This window comes from Cavenderia fasciculata (assembly GCF_000203815.1).
Source record: "Cavenderia fasciculata unplaced genomic scaffold Scf_Dfasci-G-b-126g04.f1-5, whole genome shotgun sequence".
Lineage (NCBI taxonomy): Eukaryota > Evosea > Eumycetozoa > Acytosteliales > Cavenderiaceae > Cavenderia > Cavenderia fasciculata.
Genome location: NW_004457715.1, coordinates 86475 through 106874, shown reverse-complemented (window position 1 = coordinate 106874; position 20400 = coordinate 86475). Strand labels below are relative to the sequence as shown.

General features: G+C 31.0%; 9 protein-coding genes across 9 annotated transcripts; 7 read left to right on the top strand and 2 right to left on the bottom strand.

Moving 5' to 3' along the window:
- Positions 1–65: 65 nt before the first annotated feature.
- On the top strand, positions 66–794 carry DFA_02053 (uncharacterized protein; the record flags this gene model as incomplete). The annotated part of the gene is made up of 2 exons (XM_004357481.1): positions 66–73; positions 128–794. 2 exons carry the CDS (start codon positions 66–68, stop codon positions 792–794), a joined length of 675 nt encoding a protein of 224 aa, XP_004357538.1.
- Positions 795–862: 68 nt separating this feature from the next.
- DFA_02052 (uncharacterized protein) lies at positions 863–2908 on the top strand (the record flags this gene model as incomplete). The annotated part of the gene is made up of 1 exon (XM_004357480.1): positions 863–2908. One exon carries the CDS (start codon positions 863–865, stop codon positions 2906–2908), a length of 2046 nt encoding a protein of 681 aa, XP_004357537.1.
- A 149-nt stretch (positions 2909–3057) lies between these two features.
- On the top strand, positions 3058–4854 carry DFA_02051 (uncharacterized protein; the record flags this gene model as incomplete). The annotated part of the gene is made up of 4 exons (XM_004357479.1): positions 3058–3101; positions 3284–3528; positions 3648–4103; positions 4649–4854. 4 exons carry the CDS (start codon positions 3058–3060, stop codon positions 4852–4854), a joined length of 951 nt encoding a protein of 316 aa, XP_004357536.1.
- A 111-nt stretch (positions 4855–4965) lies between these two features.
- On the top strand, positions 4966–8267 carry DFA_02050 (uncharacterized protein; the record flags this gene model as incomplete). Its single annotated transcript, XM_004357478.1, has 3 exons — positions 4966–7003; positions 7133–8024; positions 8093–8267. 3 exons carry the CDS (start codon positions 4966–4968, stop codon positions 8265–8267), a joined length of 3105 nt encoding a protein of 1034 aa, XP_004357535.1.
- Positions 8268–8389: 122 nt separating this feature from the next.
- DFA_02049 (uncharacterized protein) lies at positions 8390–10301 on the top strand (the record flags this gene model as incomplete). Its single annotated transcript, XM_004357477.1, has 2 exons — positions 8390–10249; positions 10296–10301. 2 exons carry the CDS (start codon positions 8390–8392, stop codon positions 10299–10301), a joined length of 1866 nt encoding a protein of 621 aa, XP_004357534.1.
- Positions 10302–10408: 107 nt separating this feature from the next.
- Positions 10409–12193, bottom strand: DFA_02048 (uncharacterized protein; the record flags this gene model as incomplete). Its single annotated transcript, XM_004357476.1, has 1 exon — positions 10409–12193. The coding sequence occupies one exon, from the start codon at positions 12191–12193 to the stop codon at positions 10409–10411; it is 1785 nt and encodes a 594-aa protein (XP_004357533.1).
- Positions 12194–13118: 925 nt separating this feature from the next.
- DFA_02047 (uncharacterized protein) lies at positions 13119–15222 on the top strand (the record flags this gene model as incomplete). Its single annotated transcript, XM_004357475.1, has 4 exons — positions 13119–13447; positions 13479–14047; positions 14321–15114; positions 15199–15222. The coding sequence occupies 4 exons, from the start codon at positions 13119–13121 to the stop codon at positions 15220–15222; spliced, it is 1716 nt and encodes a 571-aa protein (XP_004357532.1).
- Positions 15223–15471: 249 nt separating this feature from the next.
- On the bottom strand, positions 15472–16302 carry ap2s1 (adaptor-related protein complex 2; the record flags this gene model as incomplete). Its single annotated transcript, XM_004357474.1, has 4 exons — positions 15472–15572; positions 15699–15747; positions 15835–15958; positions 16274–16302. 4 exons carry the CDS (start codon positions 16300–16302, stop codon positions 15472–15474), a joined length of 303 nt encoding a protein of 100 aa, XP_004357531.1.
- A 245-nt stretch (positions 16303–16547) lies between these two features.
- Positions 16548–20393, top strand: DFA_02045 (uncharacterized protein; the record flags this gene model as incomplete). Its single annotated transcript, XM_004357473.1, has 9 exons — positions 16548–17522; positions 17605–17778; positions 17839–18108; positions 18180–18809; positions 18875–19112; positions 19184–19341; positions 19409–19909; positions 19976–20344; positions 20385–20393. 9 exons carry the CDS (start codon positions 16548–16550, stop codon positions 20391–20393), a joined length of 3324 nt encoding a protein of 1107 aa, XP_004357530.1.
- Positions 20394–20400: the final 7 nt, after the last annotated feature.

Genomic DNA, 20400 nt, shown 5'->3' with positions numbered 1-20400 from the left:
GATATAATAATAAGATGAATGAAATGATGGGTTCATTCAAAATAAAAAAACTCAAAAAAATAATAATGCCAAAGTAATACCTCAACTACAAGCAAGATTCAACAAAAGATTAAAATTAATACAAAAGAAAGAAAAGAAACAAGAAGAACAATAATACAGAAACCAAAGATATTATAATTACAACACAAAATAATAATAATAATAATGAAGAGATGGAAGAAACCATTTATAGTGGTGATACAAGAGAATGTAGCCATGATCAATGTACCAACCGAATGAATGGAATGTATATTTATAACAAACAATTTATCAATGGTCATTTGTTAAATACCAATCACCACAAATGTTTAATGGAAAATAAAAATCAAACCAATTTGGATAAAATAGAATGTCATGGTTGTAAAAGAGCAATAATGAATCGATATAAAAGTAATAGTTCAGATGAACAATATGGTATTTTAGTTTCCAACGATACACCACCCAATACCTATACCGGTTCATTTACTCTAATTAGAGAAATAGAGCGACAAAAATTATTTAAAGATGATCCAAACATTTCACCACTCTACCCATTATTAAAAGAATTAATTGATAAAGAGACTGGAATACAAATAGTTGGTAGTTGGTCCTTTCAACTTCACGAAAATGTATTTAAAATCTTGGAAAAGAAGAAAAGACTTGATGGCACTTATTATAAAGTGAAAATCTCGCATTCAAAGGATTGGATATCACATACAAACCTTTCAAAAAAACATCTTGAAAAAATCAAATATCAAATTAAATTAAAAAATTAAAAAAAAAGGTAAAGAATGATGATCAAGAAAAATGAAAAAGAATATCATTATTTAAAACTTTGACGATCATGCTAACAAATAATAGTAATAGTAATAATAATAATAATAATAATAATAATAATAATAATAATAATAATAATAATAATAATAATAATAATAATAATGATAGTAATAATGAACAACAAGAAAATATTTTTAAAAAGTTACCAAATACAATACTATTAAACATTATCAATCATGTGAATGATAATGTAGATTTAGTTTGTTTATTTCTGACTTGTAAAAGATTATTCAATTTTATTGTTAATCAAAAGTACATGAATCATCTATCATTTAAAAATATTGAATATATATACCCAAAAGAAGCAATTCAAAACAACAATAATAATGTATTTTATGCAGAGCAGTGCTTTCATTTAAACTCTTTTAAAAAATTGTTTACCAATACAGTCTCTGATACTATACTTGTAACATATAATGATGATGGTGTTGAACATTTTGATCATCCTGATCATCTTGATCATCCTGATAATCTATATCTAGATGATAACAAAATCAACAAAGTTATAGTATTGGATCGGTTTTGTGAAGATGTATCGATCAACTGGACTTTAAAGTTACCTAGATCAACTAGTTCATTAGAACTCTGTCATCAATCCCATGATCCATTACCAATAGAGTTTTACCCACCCCATCTCAAACACTTAAAGATACATGGAGAGATTGGAACCAATATCGAGAATCAAAAGAGTGCTTTACCCGATTCACTAAAATCCTTGGTTTGGTCAATGACATATCAAGAGGTAGCCATCAATTCATTGCCAGTTGGTCTTGAAAAGCTTGACTTTTACTCTTCCTCTATTCGTGTCGAGCCATTTAATATTGGACTAGACAAACTCCAATCTCTCAAATATCTGTCGTCATACTCTATCTCGGAGAAATACGGTACCGTTCATTGCACATTGCCAAAGAGTTTGACTCATCTAGATACCGAGTTGGTCCAAATGCCATCACCCACCTACTATTATCCACTCACTCTGTTGGTTCATCTCGATCTTTCATTGGTTAGTTTTCCAATATCAGATGCTCTCTATCTCGACAATCTAGTTGCACTCGAGATATTCGAACTCAGTGTACCCAATAGTATTGATGCATCACAACTTCGTCTACCTCCAAATCTATTAGAGTTTATTCAAACGGATGAACCTATTGCAAATCTCTCCAATTCATTCTTTCCACCATCGCTGACATCGTTGGATATTATCTTTACCCAAATTGATTTTGTCAATCTTACACGTCTACCCAAATTAAAATCACTCAATTTGATTTCACATTCAGATATTGTTTCAATGGACATTATACCATCAAGTGTAAAGGATATTAAAATTGACAATGCTCTAAATACTGAAAATGCAACCATTGTAGGGTCGATTCCAGATACATTGGAATCACTTTGGTTGGCAGGTTACAACCTTTCAATCATTGAAAATATACCAAATTCGTTAAAGAAATTGGTATTACAAGAAGTCAAACGATCAGGATCATCCTCTGCATCCTCTGCAGTTTCAGTCACTTTACCAAATAGATTAGAGGAGTTTACATGGATTCATGAATTTGAAGATACCAATCCATTTATCGAATTTATATATCCATCTTTTTTAACATTGACATATTTGGATTTACATCGATTAGAAATACCGTACCAACAAAAGACCATTCCAGAATCAATCAAAGAATTTAAATACTTTGTTTCTACATTTACCAAAATCAATGATACCAAAGACACGAAAATTCATTCAATTGGTAATGATGAAGGTTTTATCTTCCCATCAACACTTCAAACTCTATCGATAACAATTGACAACAAAGGTCAATATTGGTTATTTCAATTAAACCATTTAATCAATCAAACAAATATAGATCAACTCTATATTAATGGTGCAGGTATTAATTTCCAAGTTAATATACGTAGACTAGACAAACAAAACAAAGACATATTAATACTTGGTAAATCACTCTATGGTGGAATCATTCGTCACAGTCAACAACACAAACCAATCTATCTTTATTTTGAACCTGGTAATAAACCTCCAAAATTAAAATTCAATATCTAAATAAATAAAATAAAATTAAATACTTTTATAATGTTTGATTTCAAGGTGTGTGTAAAAAAAAAAAAACCAAGTAGTGATCATACTTTATAAAAAGTCGATCATTATGCAAACAAATAGTAGTAGTAGTAAAAGAGATAATAATAATAATAATGAAGAAAAAGATTATGATGATGATGATTGTTAGAGTTAGATTGTAATTAAAGTATAGCTCAAAGAGTAATCAATGAGATTTCAATTAATTATCAACAGTACTCTATCCTGGTGCCAAATATTGTAATTGGTGATGACGATATCTTCTTTTTCTATAATTCGATTATTATCTTTATCTTGTAATTTACTCTTACCTTTACCTATACTCTCTTCTACCTTTTTAAGAGTTGCTGGAGCAGATGGTTCGGCGTCAAAGGACTTATTGGTTAATGCTAGATTTATCAAAACGTTGAAACCATTATTGGCTACAAGCAATCCCGTTCATACGGAAGGTGCTGAGAAGGCACAAGGTTATCCCGTTCAAACGGAAGGAGCTCAAGGTGCACGTGACAATTTGGATGGACGAGTCGGTGACGATCGAACTCTGTATCAAGATTTAAACAAGATTCAATCGACATTGCAAGGACAAGGTGTAACCGGTGGAGACCAAGGAATAGTGAGCCAGGCGCCAGGCGGCATCTATGACGACGTCCCAAATACGGCTGACTGGACCAAGCAAAGAGTTGTGTTGAATGATACTCTTAAAAAGGAGAAGAGAGTATAGGTAAAGGTAAGAGTAAATTACAAGATAAAGATAATAATGGAATTATAGAAAAAATAAATTATGACGATACCAAAATCAACTTTAAAGAATTGCTACATCAATACAGACAACAACTATCTTCTCCAACTACAACTAAATATTTCAATATGAAAGAAATGAACTCAATTAGAATCATACAATCATTACAACAAAACAACAATGATTCCCCAACAAAAGATATAATCAATAGTATTGGAGTAATCACAAGCAGAGCATGGTTGAAACCTCTGTTTATCGTCAAGTCAAAGAGAACATTCAAGTATCAAGGTAATGGACGTAGTAGAACGGAATATCCCATTAATATCAACGATTGTGAAGTATGGATTCCAAACGATCTAGTTAATCAACACGTCCGGGCCGTATCAAAGACTCAACAAGTATCCCTAGCCATTGTATCCACCGGTAAGGTTTTTAGCCCAGGTTGCAGTGACCAAACTTTGCAACCATGGTTTTCCTACCATCTCAACAAGCGTGGTACATGGGACTCGGTCACAATTTAAAGAAAGGGGAATGTTAGAGTTAGATTGTAATTAAAGCATAGCTCAAAGAGTAATCAATGAGATTTCAATTAATTATCAACAGTACTCTATCCTGGTGCCAAATATGGAAAGTACTTTGGATAAAAATACTAAACGACTAAACAACAAACTATAAAAGGTCAATGAAAATCAATAAACATCAATTCATCTTTTTATTACTATAATTAATAATCATTTACAATCTAATCTAAAGTCATTATTACTATCTATATATTCATATATCTATATATTATTATTATTATATACCTCTCAAACTAATTATATATTTACCAAGTATCTATATAGTTATTACTATGATGAAGAATATTTAGATGACTATTCAGATTCAGATTCAGATTCGCTTTCAAAAGATTCAGAAGGAGAAGATTATAAAAAAGATACCAACTATACTACTTTTAAAAATTATAGAGAAAAAAGAGGGGAGATGGAAAGTCTCTAGTGAGACGAGACAGTTGAGATGTAGAGAAGAAACTTGTGTTACAGGCTATCAGGATGAACAAAATGTACAACCATATATATTTGCTCTTCATCCATATCGATCAATTTATCTTTATTTTAAACCTGGTAATTCACCTCCAAAATTAAAATTCATTCTTCCTCCTCAAATAAAATAAATAATAAGAAAATAAATAACTAGTAAACTTAGGAAAGATTTCTTTTTTTTTTTGTTTATTTTTTTTCACATAGAACAAATGTTTATAATGATTTTTGAATATTAATATATAATGATACATAACAATCAACAACAACAAGGAGAAGATTATATCAACAAGATACCAACTATACTACTTTTAAATATAATCAACCATGTGACTGATAATGTAGATTTGGTTTGTCTATTGTTTAGTTGTAAAAGATTATTTAACCTAACTGTCAATAATGAACAGTATAGGAACAATCTATCATTTAAAAAGATTAAATATATATTCCCAATAGAAGCAACAGATAACAACAACAATGTATTTTACTCTTTATTTTGTTATCATCTAAAGTCTTTTCAAAGTCTATTTGATAATGCAATCAAAGACACAATGATCATATCAAACAAGGAGAGTTATGATAATCACGACGAACACGATCTTTTAAACATCACAAGAGTAATCGTATTGGATCAGCTTACAAGTAGTGAGCAACTATCAACTCTAAAGTTACCTCTATCAGTCACTTCATTGGATCTATGTGTTGAAATGAACGAACCATTACCAATCGACTTTCTACCACCAAATATCAAACATTTGGACATATATGGGGTGATGGGTGGTGGATCAGAGGAGAATAAGAGTGTATTACCAGATTCACTAAAGTCACTCAATTTAACACTTACAAGTCAAGAAAAGATAGATGTCAATCTTTTGCCAGAGGGTCTTGAAAAGCTTGACCTTTATTGCACCCACTTTCAACTGTCGACTCGTCAAATCGGACTTGACAGACTAACCTCTCTCACTTGGCTATCATCCTATTGTCTAGTGGAGGAGGAGGAGGAGGAGAAGAAGAAGGATAATGGTACAGCTGTAGTTTATTGTACTCTACCAAGTAGTTTGGAATATTTGGATATCGAACTATCAAGTATACAGTCACCTACCTACTTTCAACTACTCACTCGGTTGGTACATCTCGATTTGTCATTGACCAATTTTGGAGAGTTTGATTCATTGTATCTAGACTCTCTCGTGTCACTAGAGACACTAAAATTGTTTGTGACAAGTGTCAATATTGACGCATCACAGATTCGTCTGCCTCCAAATCTATTAGAGTTTATTCAAACCGATTCACAACTACCCATTAGTAATCTATCAACTGGATTCTTTCCACCATCATTGACATCACTCAATATTGTATTGGATGAAAATGATTTCAACAGTTTACGGCTACCACAGAAATTAAAATCATTTATAGTACTTTCATTATCAAGTATTATACCAGGTGATTTCATCCCTACAAGTGTCACCAAACTTGAAATCCACAGTGGTTTAGACAATCCATCTATCAATGGACTGATACCAAACAGCGTCGAATCACTATGGTTGGAAGGTAATTTCGATATGTCACTATTAATCAACCATAATATACCAAGCTCAAACTCTATAAAGAAATTAGTATTAGAAAGAGTCAAGCATGAATCATCCAAAAATTGTAATAATATTAATAATAATAATAATAATAATAATAATAATAATAATAATAATAATGATCAACCTCCAATAATCAAACTACCAAATAATTTAGAAGAGTTTACATGGATACATGAAGAAGAAGAAGAAGAAGAAGATAAACATCCATCTTTCGAATTTATATATCCTCCAACATTAAAATACATTGATTATAGTAGACTGGAACCACCACTATACAAACTACAAACAATTCCAAAATCAGTCCAAGAATTTAAATATCTAGTTTCTAAAACCAAAACTATTGGTGATTTTGAAGACACTGAAGTTCATTCAATTGGTATTGATGAGGGGTTTATATTCCCGTCGACACTCAAAACTCTAGCTGTAAAAGTCAACAACCAAGGCCAATTTTGGATATTTAAAATAGACCATATAATCAATCAAACAAATATAGAACAACTAGTTATATTTGGAGTTGGTGTAGATATCAATTTCCAAGTTGATATTCGTCGGTTGGATCCAGAAAATAGAAATGTATTAATAATTGGTAAATCACTTTATGGTGGAATCATTCAACAACAACAACAAATAGATCAACACGCAACTGATGGATATCAACAATATAGACCAATCTATCTTTATTTTGAACCAGGTAATTCACCTCCAAAACTAAAGTTCAACCTACCTCCTCAAGACATATTAAAAATAAATAAATAAATAAATAATAAATAGATTTTTCACAAAGACATTTCTTTTTAAAAAAACAAAGTACTTAGTATAGTAATGCAAAGTGAACAACAAAGAGAAGAAGATTATATCAACAAAATACCAACTATACTATTATTCAATATAATCAATCATGTTGATGATAATGTAGATTTGGTGTGTCTGTTGTTGACTTGTAAAAGATTATTCAACTTTACTTCTGCTACTGCTGTCAATAATAATAATAATAATAATCTATCATTTAAACATATTGAATATATATATACAAAAGAATCAGAACCATCAACTGATGAAAACAACAACAATGTATTTTATGCTCAGAAATGTTATCATCTTGGTTCATTCAAGAGAATGTTTACAAATACATTTTCAGATACACTAATCATCAATGTAACAGAAACAAGTAATCAAAAGATAAAGAGTAATGGTGATAATGATGTGGATGATGATGATAACATTAAAAAGGTATTGGTATTAGGGGAATGGGATGAACTATCAGAATCATCAACAACATTACCAATACTACCTCGATCGACTACTTCATTGGACATTTATCCAAGAGTCTATGACCCTTTACCAACCAATTATTTACCACCTCGTCTCAAACACTTGACCATACACTATAATGGAGTAATAGGCAGTAGTAGCCTTCTTGTCTTTCCAGATTCATTAAAGTCGTTGTCCTTAAAAACATCAATGACCGAGGTCGAATTAAATGACAAAAAGACAGTCTGCTTGTTGCCAGTTGGTCTTGAAAGACTTTACTTTTTCTCCAAATCTAAACTAGAACCAAGTCGTATTGGACTGGACAAACTCACATCTCTCAATTGGTTAAAGTCATACTCTCTATCCACCGAAGAAATAGGTACACTTCCAAAGAGCTTGGTACAACTAGACTTTTATTTAGATCATATACCATCACCCACCTACTTTAATCAACTATTAAAGTTGGTACATCTCCATCTTTCGTTGACTAGTATAGACCATTCCAGTGCACTATATCTCAATAGTCTAGTCTCACTAGAGACATTGGTACTCCATTTTCAATAATTGGTAAATCACTTTTTGGTGGTATCATTCACAGTCAACATATGAAAGATGGTCAATATAGACAAATTTATCTTTATTTTAAATCAACTGGTAATACACCTCCAAAACTATATTTCGATCTACCTCTTCTTCTAAACTAAAAATAAATAATTACAATTTGATTAAGTTCTGGTTTATTTCTAGATTTTTTGTAAAAGACAAATCATTATCTTTTGTAATCATGATTATCAAATAATTATTTAAAAGAACAGATAATAGTATAATGCAAAATGATGAACAACAAAGAGAAGAAGAAGGAGATTATATCAACAAGATACCAACTATACTACTTTTAAATATTATTGATCATGTGACTGATAATGTAGATTTAGTTTGTCTATTGTTAAGTTGTAAAAGATTATTCAACTTTACTTCTTCTGCTGCTGTCAACAACAATTTATCATTTAAACATCTTAAATATATGAAAATAGAAGAATCATCATCATCATCACATTCATCAACAGACAACGACAATAACATCGATGCCTATTACGCTCAGAAATGTTATCATCTAAACTCATTCAAGAGAATGTTTAACAACACATTTTCAGATACAATGATCATCAAAGAAGAAGAAGAAGAAGAAAACAACAAGAATAATAATATAGTAAACAACAACAACAAAAACAACAACATAACAAAAGTAATAGTATCAGAGAAATTGTCATTAGACAAACTATCTGCGCTATCATTACCACAATCGACCGTTTCATTGGATATTTATCGACGAATCGATAAACTATTACCATCCACCTTCCCACGCCAACTCAACGACTTGACCTTACACTATGGAACCAAAGAGACGACTAAAAAGGTTGTATTACATGAACAAAGAGTCTTTCCAGATTCATTAAAGTCGTTAACGTTAAATACCTCCAATATTGGTATCGAGTTTAGTGACAAGGCACTACCAACAGGTCTTGAAAAGCTTGAATTGAAATCTGGCTCTAAATTTGATCCACGTCGTCTTGGATTGGATAGTCTCACCTCTCTTACTTGTCTAAAGACAGGTGTGGTTGATGATGACAAGGGTGCCACCTACTGTGCACTTCCGAATAGTTTGGAACAACTCGAAATACGTATCCCAAAAATACCATCACCTACCTACTTTAATCAACTCGTCCAATTGGTACATCTCAACTTGTCGCTGATCATTGTATCCGAGTCTGATGTACTGTATCTCGACAGTCTCGTCTCACTAGAGAAATTGGAACTCATGGTTATTCATGCTGTCGATGCGCCACATATCCGTCTTGCCCCAAATCTTACGGCATTGAACCTCGTTTGTAGTAAACCAGCCACCAATCTGACAACGGAATTCTTTCCTCCAACTCTGACATCATTGGAAATGGCTTTTAGTGAAATCGATTTTCGAAATGTTTCATTACCACAATTGACATTCTTACTAATAGAAACCTATTCAGATATTCCACATGCATCATTTATACCACCAACTGTAAAGACACTTAAAATCAGAGTCTTTACTTCAGAAACAATAGCCAAAGGATTGAAAATCGATGGTTCATTTCCAAACAGTATAGAGACGTTGGAGTTGTCAAGCTATCATGTGACAGGAATCAACAAACTACCAAACTCTGTTAAAAAACTGGTATTTTACGATTTGGTTGTATCAAAAGACTTGAAAGACACTACTCCTCCTATTAATCTTCCAAACAATTTAGAAGAGTTTACATGGAGTCATAAATATGGTAGTGAACTACCTCCACTTCTTCATTTTATCTATCCTCCCAATATAAAATATATTGATTATAGTCAACTCCAACAACAACACACCTCCCAACAAACCATTCCACCAACAGTCAATGAATTCAAATATTTAGTTTCTAAAACAAACTGGATTGACGAGACAACACAAGTTCATTCAATAGGTGATGAACCTGGTTTAATAATACCATCAACTCTTCAAAAACTATCAATCACCATAAATGATCATGAAGATGAAAATGATTATTGGATATTTCAATTAAATCATCTAATCAATCATTCAAATGTACAACAACTAAATATTAAACAATTTAATTTTCAAGTTGATATTCGTAGATTAGATGCAGAAAATAGAAATGTATTAATAATTGGTAAATCACTTTTTGGTGGAATCATTCAACAAGAAATAGAATGTAAAGATAAAAACAGACCAATTTATCTTTATTTTGAAACTGGAAATAATTATCCTCCAAAATTAAAATTCCATCCTTTGACCAATAAAAAATAATTTAATTTATTAAATGTTTAATTTAAATTGATTTGATAATTTTTGTTGTAAATAATTATTTATCAATAATTTTGTATCATTTGATAGGAAATAATAATTGATATAGATTTCTTGATTTTGTTCGTTTTGGAAAGCATCTTGAAATTTGGATAATTGTTCTGGTGTGTCATCAGAGGGTAAAAGAGGGACATTCCACAATAGCCATTCAGCCATTTGATAGTCTTCAAAGTGAACCAGATAATAAGGTATACTAAAGTCGATGGTTCCATTGTGACCCAAAGATGGATAACTAGAGTGAGATAGAGTCAATTGAACCTTTTTACCTTGTTCCGAGAGATATTTGACAACATATTTTGCCATTTCAAGACGACCAGATTGAATGGCCGATGCCAATACATCTCTAGGCCAATCAGAAATGGCAGAATATTTGGTGAGGATTGGAATCCATCCAACATCACCTATTTTACCAATCAATGACGTAAATGTAAACGTTAGAGGGAGATTTAGGTCTTGTAGTTGTTTAATAAAATCAAAATGACCATTGACCAGTAGATTACCAATATTGATTGGTCTCTGAAGATGTAATTGGTTTTTTAAATAATAATCTCTACAATATTTTTCGATTCGAGTTGGTGTTGCTGATTGAACTGCATCGAAAACCTCTTTAATTCTAGCGTCTGATTCACCACTACCCAATGCCTCTAACAAATGAATAAACATTTCCAAATTATCTTGTTTCAATAGAGATGGTGTTAGATAGAGACGTTTGTCACCTCGTTTACTATTGGTTGTTGAATTGGATGATGCTAGTATTTTATCGTAAAACGCGATGCTCTCCTTGTCCCACACTGACAATAAGAATTTACCACCAGTGATTGCTTTTTTGTTGTTTTCATAAAGCAATTTGACCAATTTAATATTATTCTTTTCTAGTGCCTTTTGAAGTTGTGGACTGGTAGGTTTTAACTTGTTGGCCAATAAAAATGAAATGGCATCCAATCTCTGATTCTCCAAACTATAATTTAAACATTCTTGCATCGATGTGTCATACAATGTTTGAAATTGATGTTGTGATTTAAACAAAGTATTTTGTTTTTGTAAAAATTGCAGTACCGACAAATGACCAGTTGCAATACAATAACAATCAACCCACCATCTGTATTGATTATTCTCCAAGTATGACTTGTCGATTTGGTCAATAGTCTCTTGAACTTGTGATTCTGATCCATTCTTGAATACACATGCATAACCAAACTTGTTTATAACATGTTGCAACATTTTAGTTGTTGATTCTTGTTGATTGAAACTCCATTGCAACATATGTTTGGCCAAATTAACTCCATTTCCACCAATAAATTGTAAAATCTCTGAAAATAATATAATCTTTTTTTGTGTTGCATCTAAATAATCAAATTGATCTTCACAATATGATTTCAACTTTTTAAATATTTCTTTTTGTTTTTCATCCTTGTATTCATAATATTGATCAAATATAAATTCAATTCTATCTATTGTTTCTAATATAAGTTGACTTGAAAATATATTATTATTTTGATTATTATTTTGATTATTATTATTATTTTGATTTGAGGATAATTGAATTGAATCACCACCAGTACGTCTCCAATCATCAATACTATTATTACTACTACTATTCTCTTTTCCAGTTAAAATGATTTCATCTTCATTAAAAGATTTTTTGGAAATGTAATAAATGAATTCTTGAAATTGGTCTTGATCGTATAATAGACAATGCTTTTCGAGGTGTTGTTGGGAAATGTTTGCAACTAACATTCTGTAATAGTAGCTCTTTAAAAATACACGTTGTAATAGTCTTGCATTGGTTTCAAGAACATGTTCGATCATCTCGTTGGAGATACTCGAGCGACGTACACTCTCAGTGTTACAGGTCGGGTAACTGAGACGGTTGTAGACAAAGGAAAAGGTTCGTTTCGAGCCCGATTCCATGGCACATGCATAGATGTGTTTGATAAAGCCGAGGTCTTCAGGGGCGGGGTTATGTTTGAGTCGGTTCATGGTCAGGTCAAACACCGAGTCACAGAGATGCTTGAGAATGTCTAGATTGGCATTCTTGGTGGCCAGATACATCATCTCTTGACAGTGCTTGTCAATCTTTTGCTTTGAGCATCGGTACAGGATATACTTGTACGTGTCGAGGTCACGCACAAACGCCGTGGCAGCAGTGATGATCGTGTCTACCTCGAGTGATCGTACCGACAGAAACTCGTTTCGTTGAACCTTTTCTTTGAGTAGTCCCAAGTAGCGATTGGTGATCATCCACTCGATACGGTGTATCTCGTTGTACTTGTAGATAGACGTTAATCTTCGTGATCGGTACAGTGCGACCTCTCGATCATAAAACACGACCGTCTCTCCATAACATCTCTTTATATTTGATAGTATATGATATAATAAGTATTTATTCTTTAATACTGATGTTATTATTATTTCTTTCATCTAAAATAAATAAATAAATATTCTATTTAATTGTTCAATGCATTCTGTCTGTGATGAGTTGCTATGACAAAAAAGATATTTAAAATTTTCAAGAAAATCATCGGATTAGAGTATTAATGTATTGATTGAAGTTCAATTATTATTATTATTATCTCTTTTTGCAAAAAGTAAGAGTTGTGATAATGATGTACTTCACCTCTTTTATTATTTTTTTTTTACTTTTATTAAAAATTAGAAAATAATGCAAAGTGGAGGAGGGGAAGAAGAAGAAGATTATATTAAAAAGATACCAACTATACTATTATTAAAAATAATCAACTATGTAGATGATAATGTAGATTTGGTGTGTTTGTTGTTATCTTGTAAAAGATTATTCAACTTTACTACTCCTTCTGCTGCTGTCAACTATCATCTATCATTTAAACATATTGAATACAAAAATCCTAAAAGTAATCATTACATCAACAACATCAATGCTTATTACTCAAAGAAATGTTATCATCTAAAGTCATTCAAGAAAATGTTTACAAATACATTTTCAGATACAATGATTATACGTGATAAAAAAAAGTATTATAAACAACAACAACAAGAGGAATAGTCATGGTCGTGATGATAGTAATAATATCATTGCAACGGCAATAGTATTAGAAGAATACAAGGATGATAGTATGGAACTATCATTAGGTATACCTCAATCAACCACTTCATTGACCCTTCACCAACCAATCAGAAAACCATTACCAGCCGACTTTAGATTCCCACCTCTACTCAACCATTTAACCATACACTATGAAACACAAGAAGCAATAGAAAAGTGTAATGGGCTCCCCGATTCATTAAGGTCGTTGACCTTGTTGATCGAAAGTCAGAACTTTCCCAACAAGATACTACCAGCAGGTCTTGAAAGGTTGGACCTTTACATGGGCTCTAATTTTTATATAGAACCCCGTCGACTTGGACTAGACACACTCACCTCTCTCACTTGGTTGAGGACATACTCTATTGCTGATAAGGAAGATACCAAATACTGTACACTACCAAAGAGTTTAACCTATCTAAAGACTGAAATGGAAGATATACCATCATCACCGACCTACTTTCGACCACTCGTACATTTGGTACATCTCTACCTTGAAATTCTCGATCCCGACCTGAATAATGATACTTGTGAGTTGAATCTCAACGGTCTCGTCAAACTAGAAAACCTGGTACTTAACATACACCTAGATTTAAGAGCATCGTGCATAAGACTACCTCCAAACCTTACAACATTCAAGAATCTTGGTCAACCTCTTCATTTTATAAAGACGGGCTTCTTTCCACCAACACTGACATCATTGACCAATTATTTTAATTATACATCAATCTTTAGTCTCCACCACTTCAGTCTACCTCAACGATTGACGATACTATCAATCAAGATAAATTCAAATTTACCAGTTGGATTTATACCATCGAGTGTAAAAACACTTGAACTCCACATGAACCCTCAAAGTGCAAACCCCAATGAAAAGCAGCCAATCCCAGACAATGTCGAGTCGCTCACTTTGACAGGTTACAATGTATCACAATTCGACAAACTACCAAACTCGATCAAAAAACTAGTAATCAAGGACTTTCAAGTCAGTAATGATTCACTGCCAACGATCACTCTACCAAACAACTTACAAGAGTTTAAATGGATTCACCAAAACCAATCCATCAAACCTCCACCTCTTCAATTTATCTATCCTTCCACTCTGAAACACATTGATTATAGTCTATTAGAACAACCCTACAAACAACCAATTCCACAATCAATCACTGAATTCAAATACCGTGTCTCTACAACAACAAACCACAATACAAAGATACATATAATTGGCAGAGATGATGGTGATGGTTTAATATTCCCATCAACTCTTATTAAACTATCAATATACATTAACCGCCAGGTAAATGATCGTTGGATATTTAGATTTGACCACCTAATCAATCAATCAAATATAGATCAACTAGTTATATTTGGGAATGATATTAATTTCCAAGTTGATATTCGTCGATTAGATCCAGAAAATAGAAATGTATTAATACTTGGTAAATCACTTTATGGTGGGATCATTCATCAACAAATAGAACAACAGATGAAAGACAATGGTGGTGATGATCATCAATATCAATATCAACCAATTTATCTTTGTTTTGGATCTGGAAATACACCTCCAAAACTAAAATTCAATCTTTCGACCAAAATTGTAAACCATTTGTAATATTGGTATTGGTTCTATCTATCCATTATATTTAATACATTATTATTATTATTATTATTATTTTTAAAGGTTTATAAATTTGTTGACAATTGATTTTATTATTATTATTATTATTATTATTATTGATTATGATTATTATTATTATTACATTTTGGATATGTCGGCTTGGGAGATAAAGGGGAGCTATATGTTTTGTTGTCTATCAAGATTGAGAGGTGTTAATGGAGGAGGAGGAGAGGGTTAATAAATACTATTTATAATGGAGAGGTAAGGTAAGGGGAGGATCGTAGTCATAGGGTTGGATTAAAAATAATTATTTTTGTTGTTGTTGTTATTGATTATTTATGGAAGGTTATCAAGGAATTCCATTCTTTGTAAGACCACTTGTTTGGAAGGTTCCATCAATTCACCTGCCAAAAACACTTCGTCCAAAATAGCATATACTTTATAAAAATTGAATACAAGGTCGAGCTCGCATACATTGCCAAAGTAGGCATCAAGAATCTCTACAAACAAATGAATAGCCTCCAAACAAAACAATTCATTTTCATTGGGATCTACACAAATACAAAAGAATAAACCTGCGTATCTTCTATATACAATCTTGTGTGTTCTAAACTATAATAATTCAAATCAAATATATATTTGTCAGTCGTGAGTCTATAGGTCTATTCTATTACATGTTGATTGTCATTATCATCATACCTCTACAAAGTTTGTGAATTTTGATTCTCTAGAGTTTACAATCTTGTGAATTTCATTTGATAGTTTTCTCTTTTCTGCATCTTCATAAGGTGTATACCATTTAGACAAACGTGTCTTTCCTTGTCTATTTTGAATTAATATATAGTGTATCTAGTAGTACATATGATATGTGTGTATCATAGTTGTAGTTGTAGGTGGGGGTGTTGTAGTAAATCATGAATAAATGACATGTGATGTTAGTTTACTATTTCAATGATTCATCACATCATCTAGACCATATCTTGTTATCATACCATATCCCTTTGTTTGTTACTTATCTATCTATCTCTCTATCTATCTATATCTATCTCTATCTATATCTATCTCTATCTATCTATCTGTCTCTATTTATCTTTAATTAATATAAATGGTTTAATGATGTTCCTTCTGCTTTAATCACACTGAGCTCAGGTCCCAAATTAATTTCATTTTTCTTTTTTTTTTTTACTCAAAACTACTTGCACCTGAAAATCTGTGCTTTGCAAAGAACTAGAGGCGGGATTCTATTCTACAACAAACAATATAATACAAATATTTATATATTTATATAATTTATGACATATATCAACCGAGATTAGAATAATCTTACAACCTATTAGTTTTAATTGTATAGTTTTCTAAAAAAGAGGGGATTAGTACGACTTACTCTTTGAAAGAATAAGAATCGAATCAACATGTTATCGATATCAGGAAAAGAATCGATTAGATACAATGTAGAGTGTAGTAAAGATTTCTCAGACTTTACACTTCAAGTAGAGGAATATGTAGATAGTGCAAATAGTCGTATACGAAGAGATAATGCAGACTTGAATAGTCATCATCGCACCACCTTATCAATATTCAATCCCATTCTATCAATGTTTCAAAGCTTACTTACTTTCAACAACAATGGTAGTAACACAGCTTCGGGTAGTTTAGGGAACGGTGACGATGAATCATTACATGCAATGTTGCTGTACAACAATCCATCGGGTCAACCACCATTCTCAGAGACCACCACAACGTTTGAACAGCGGTATCGAGCTAATCTAGCTGAACACTTTCCCGTCAACTTTGAATTGCTTCAGAAAGAGAGTTTTGTCGAACGGTTCTACGGCACCGATATATTCCCACACCAAATCGAAGGACTACCAACATTTCATTGCAATATACCGGTACCACCAAAAGCAAGGGGTGTATGGCAGTTTGAAGTAACCGTATCACATTCACCGATTATGGTTGGATGGGTAGCATTCCATAATCCAGATAATGTTGGAGGTACTGGAGAAACACCACAAACACTCACCTATGTCTCTATACTGTTTGAAAAGACTAAATCAATGTATGTTCAAAGTGGAGATGTAGTCACTTGTGTGTTGGATATTGAACAACGTCGAATGACCACTTTTACAAAGGGACATTACTTTTCAGAACAAACGTTTACACCATCAATGTTAAAGACGCCACCTGGACACTCTATCTTTTTCATCCCCGTCCTATCCTTTCAACACGGTAAATGTTCTCCCAACTATGGTACATTTCCACACGTCAATCAATACAAAGATGCCTCTCCTCTTATCACATACCCCATCCTCTCTTTTACTCGTACATACTATCAAAATGTTATATTGGCAAAACTATTAAAATTAATTGATTTATCTCCTACTTTTGTAAGATCTAAACAAAGAGAAAATAGTAGATACATATGTATTCAATACTAATATCTATATTTATTTAATTAATTATTTTTAGTTTAATGAATCAAAATTTATATTATTGGCAACACCAATTTTAACCGATTTAATTGATAGTTTAAATGTTTATACAATTAGTACATTCTTTTATCCAGTATTGGAGAATTTGATTTTAAATTATAAACAATCAACAATTGATTTATTCTTAAATTTAATTGAAACTTTTAATATTGTAAGTCAAATCAAAAATAATTAATTATTTAATTATTAATTTATTCATTTTAAAATTTAGGATCAATCAATATATAATAGATTTATATCAGTATTATTTAGTAGAATAACATATCTATTAAAGACACAGGTGGATTTGAAAAGAAATATCAATGTATTAAAAGTTGTTGAAAGATTAATGACGAGTCCAATCACTCAACAAAGTATCTTTTCAAATCGTCTATCCAATGAAATTCTTCAATGTATATTAAATCAAAGACAAGTTTGTTTCTTTGAATACCTAACTTTAAAAAAGAAAAATGATAAAAAAACTTCAAAACAATTACAATCTGTAAATATAGAAAAAACAAACAAACAAATATATATAATTATAATTATTAATACTTTTTTTTTCTTTTTTAGAATTATATATTATTAAAAAATCAATCAAGACAAATTCAATATAGAATTGTTAAATTATTATTATCATCAAAAGATACGATTATTGAAAAACATGGGAAGAGTGTGAATCAATTAACGTTGGAATGGTTTGAAAGAATTGTTTCCAATCATTTTTCACATTCAAAAAAGATTGCAAGTGGATCGATATCGGAACAATTAAACTTTTCAACACTCAGCAATCTCTACTATATCGTATTGATGTGCATTGAACCATTGCTCGTGAGTGCTCAATCAAATGTTCAACAATTCCCAGAATCATTCTTTTATTTGAACAATTGCGATAGACAACGTGTTGGCGGAGTCTATTCCTTTCTCAAAAAGAATTTTGTCATTGATCAATATGACCAACAGAATAATGGTCTAGAACCCATCATGTCAACAGACCAACAACTCTACAATATTGCAACATCACTTCTTCAAATTAGTCTTTGCACTCAATTCTCTTTAATCAAAAACTATCTTACCCTATTTTATTTGGAATCAAATGCTATTGATGCAATCACTGATTTGGCTCATCTAACAAAGAAAAGAGAAGAAGTTGAACAATATAAACATAAAATTCATTTTTTTAAAAATGAAGTTTTAGAATTGGTAAAGAAAAAGAAAAAAGAAACTTAATTATTTTCATACTAATTATTATTCTATTCTATTTTTAGTCAGTATATCCACAATTAGTATGGAGACATGTATCATTTACAGCATCATTATTTATAAAGGTTTTGGATAGTCATGTATTTGAATTTATGTATGACTATTACCTATCGACAATATTTTGTGAATTCTGTCATCTAATCGATTGGGATGAAAAGGAAGCATTTACAAATTATAATTTGGAAACTACAAATCAAGTTTTAACCATTTTATTTAGAAAACATGATCAAATTGTTGATAGAGGTAAAAAAAAAAAAAAAAAAAAGAAATAATTTATTTATTTATTAATCTTTTTATTTTTTATTTTTTTTTAGAAACAAAACAACAATCAATAGATTTAATTTGGGTACTTTTAAGAAGACCAAACTTCTATTCAATCCTAACAAATCATCCAGACTTTGAATATTTTGTTCAAGGTTTATTAATGAGACTTTCAGATACTGATCTAACAATATTAACAGTTTTAACTTCTGTAAGTATAAAATATAAAAAGAGATTTGATTGATTGATTTATTTATTTATTATTTTTAATTTTTTAGAAACAATTTAAAAACTTTTCAAAAATATTTCAAAAATTATGTATTGAGAATCCAAATTCATTACTTAAATTATTAAATTCAATGTTTTCAAATATCTCTGAAAACATTGAATCAAAGGTAGAGGTTAAAATACGTCTCCAAGTTTTTGAATATCTATGTACCAACTTTTCAGAGTTGATATTGGGTAATCAAACTTCAATGTTGATCATTGGTCAATTCCTTACTTATATTATGGATAAATTATTATTACATCCAAATTCAACTGGTACATCCTATTATGCAATCTTTGTTCAATTGTTGGAACCAATCTATAATCTTTACAAAGGATCCAACCAACCGTTTTTAGATGCATTTACAAGAGTTCCACCAGAGATTGTACCAATCATCAAGGCCATTGCAATCAATAGTGGAGTTTCCCCTATTCAAAAAACTATCCTTGTTGAATTGTTTACTACTCTTTCAAAACCAATTGCTCCTACTCGTTCTCCTTCTATTCATGATGTAAGAAAAAAAAGAAAAGAAAAAAAAGAAAAATTAAATTAATATTAATATTTTTTTTATTTTTAGGAACTTGGTAATTCAATGGATAATAATATATGTTTGATTTGTTATGTTTATGATTGTAATAGAATCTTTGAACCTTGTAAACATACTTCATGTCATCATTGTATTACAAGACATTTATTGACCAAAAAGACTTGTTTCTTTTGTCGTAAAGAAATTACCAATGTCAATGTTTTAAAAACTGAACAATTAGAAGACGGTAAAGATGAAAATGTTAAACAAGAACAAGAAGAACAGGAGGTAAAAGATGGAATTGAATTATTAATTCGAAAAGAAGAAGAAAAAGAAAAAGATGTAAAGGATAATGTAAATAATAATAATAACAATAATAATAATGGTGCAGAACAAGAAGTAGAAGAAGAAGAAAATGATGTGAATAATCAACAACAACAACATAATGTATCATTTACAGAAGATTTAAGTGCAGC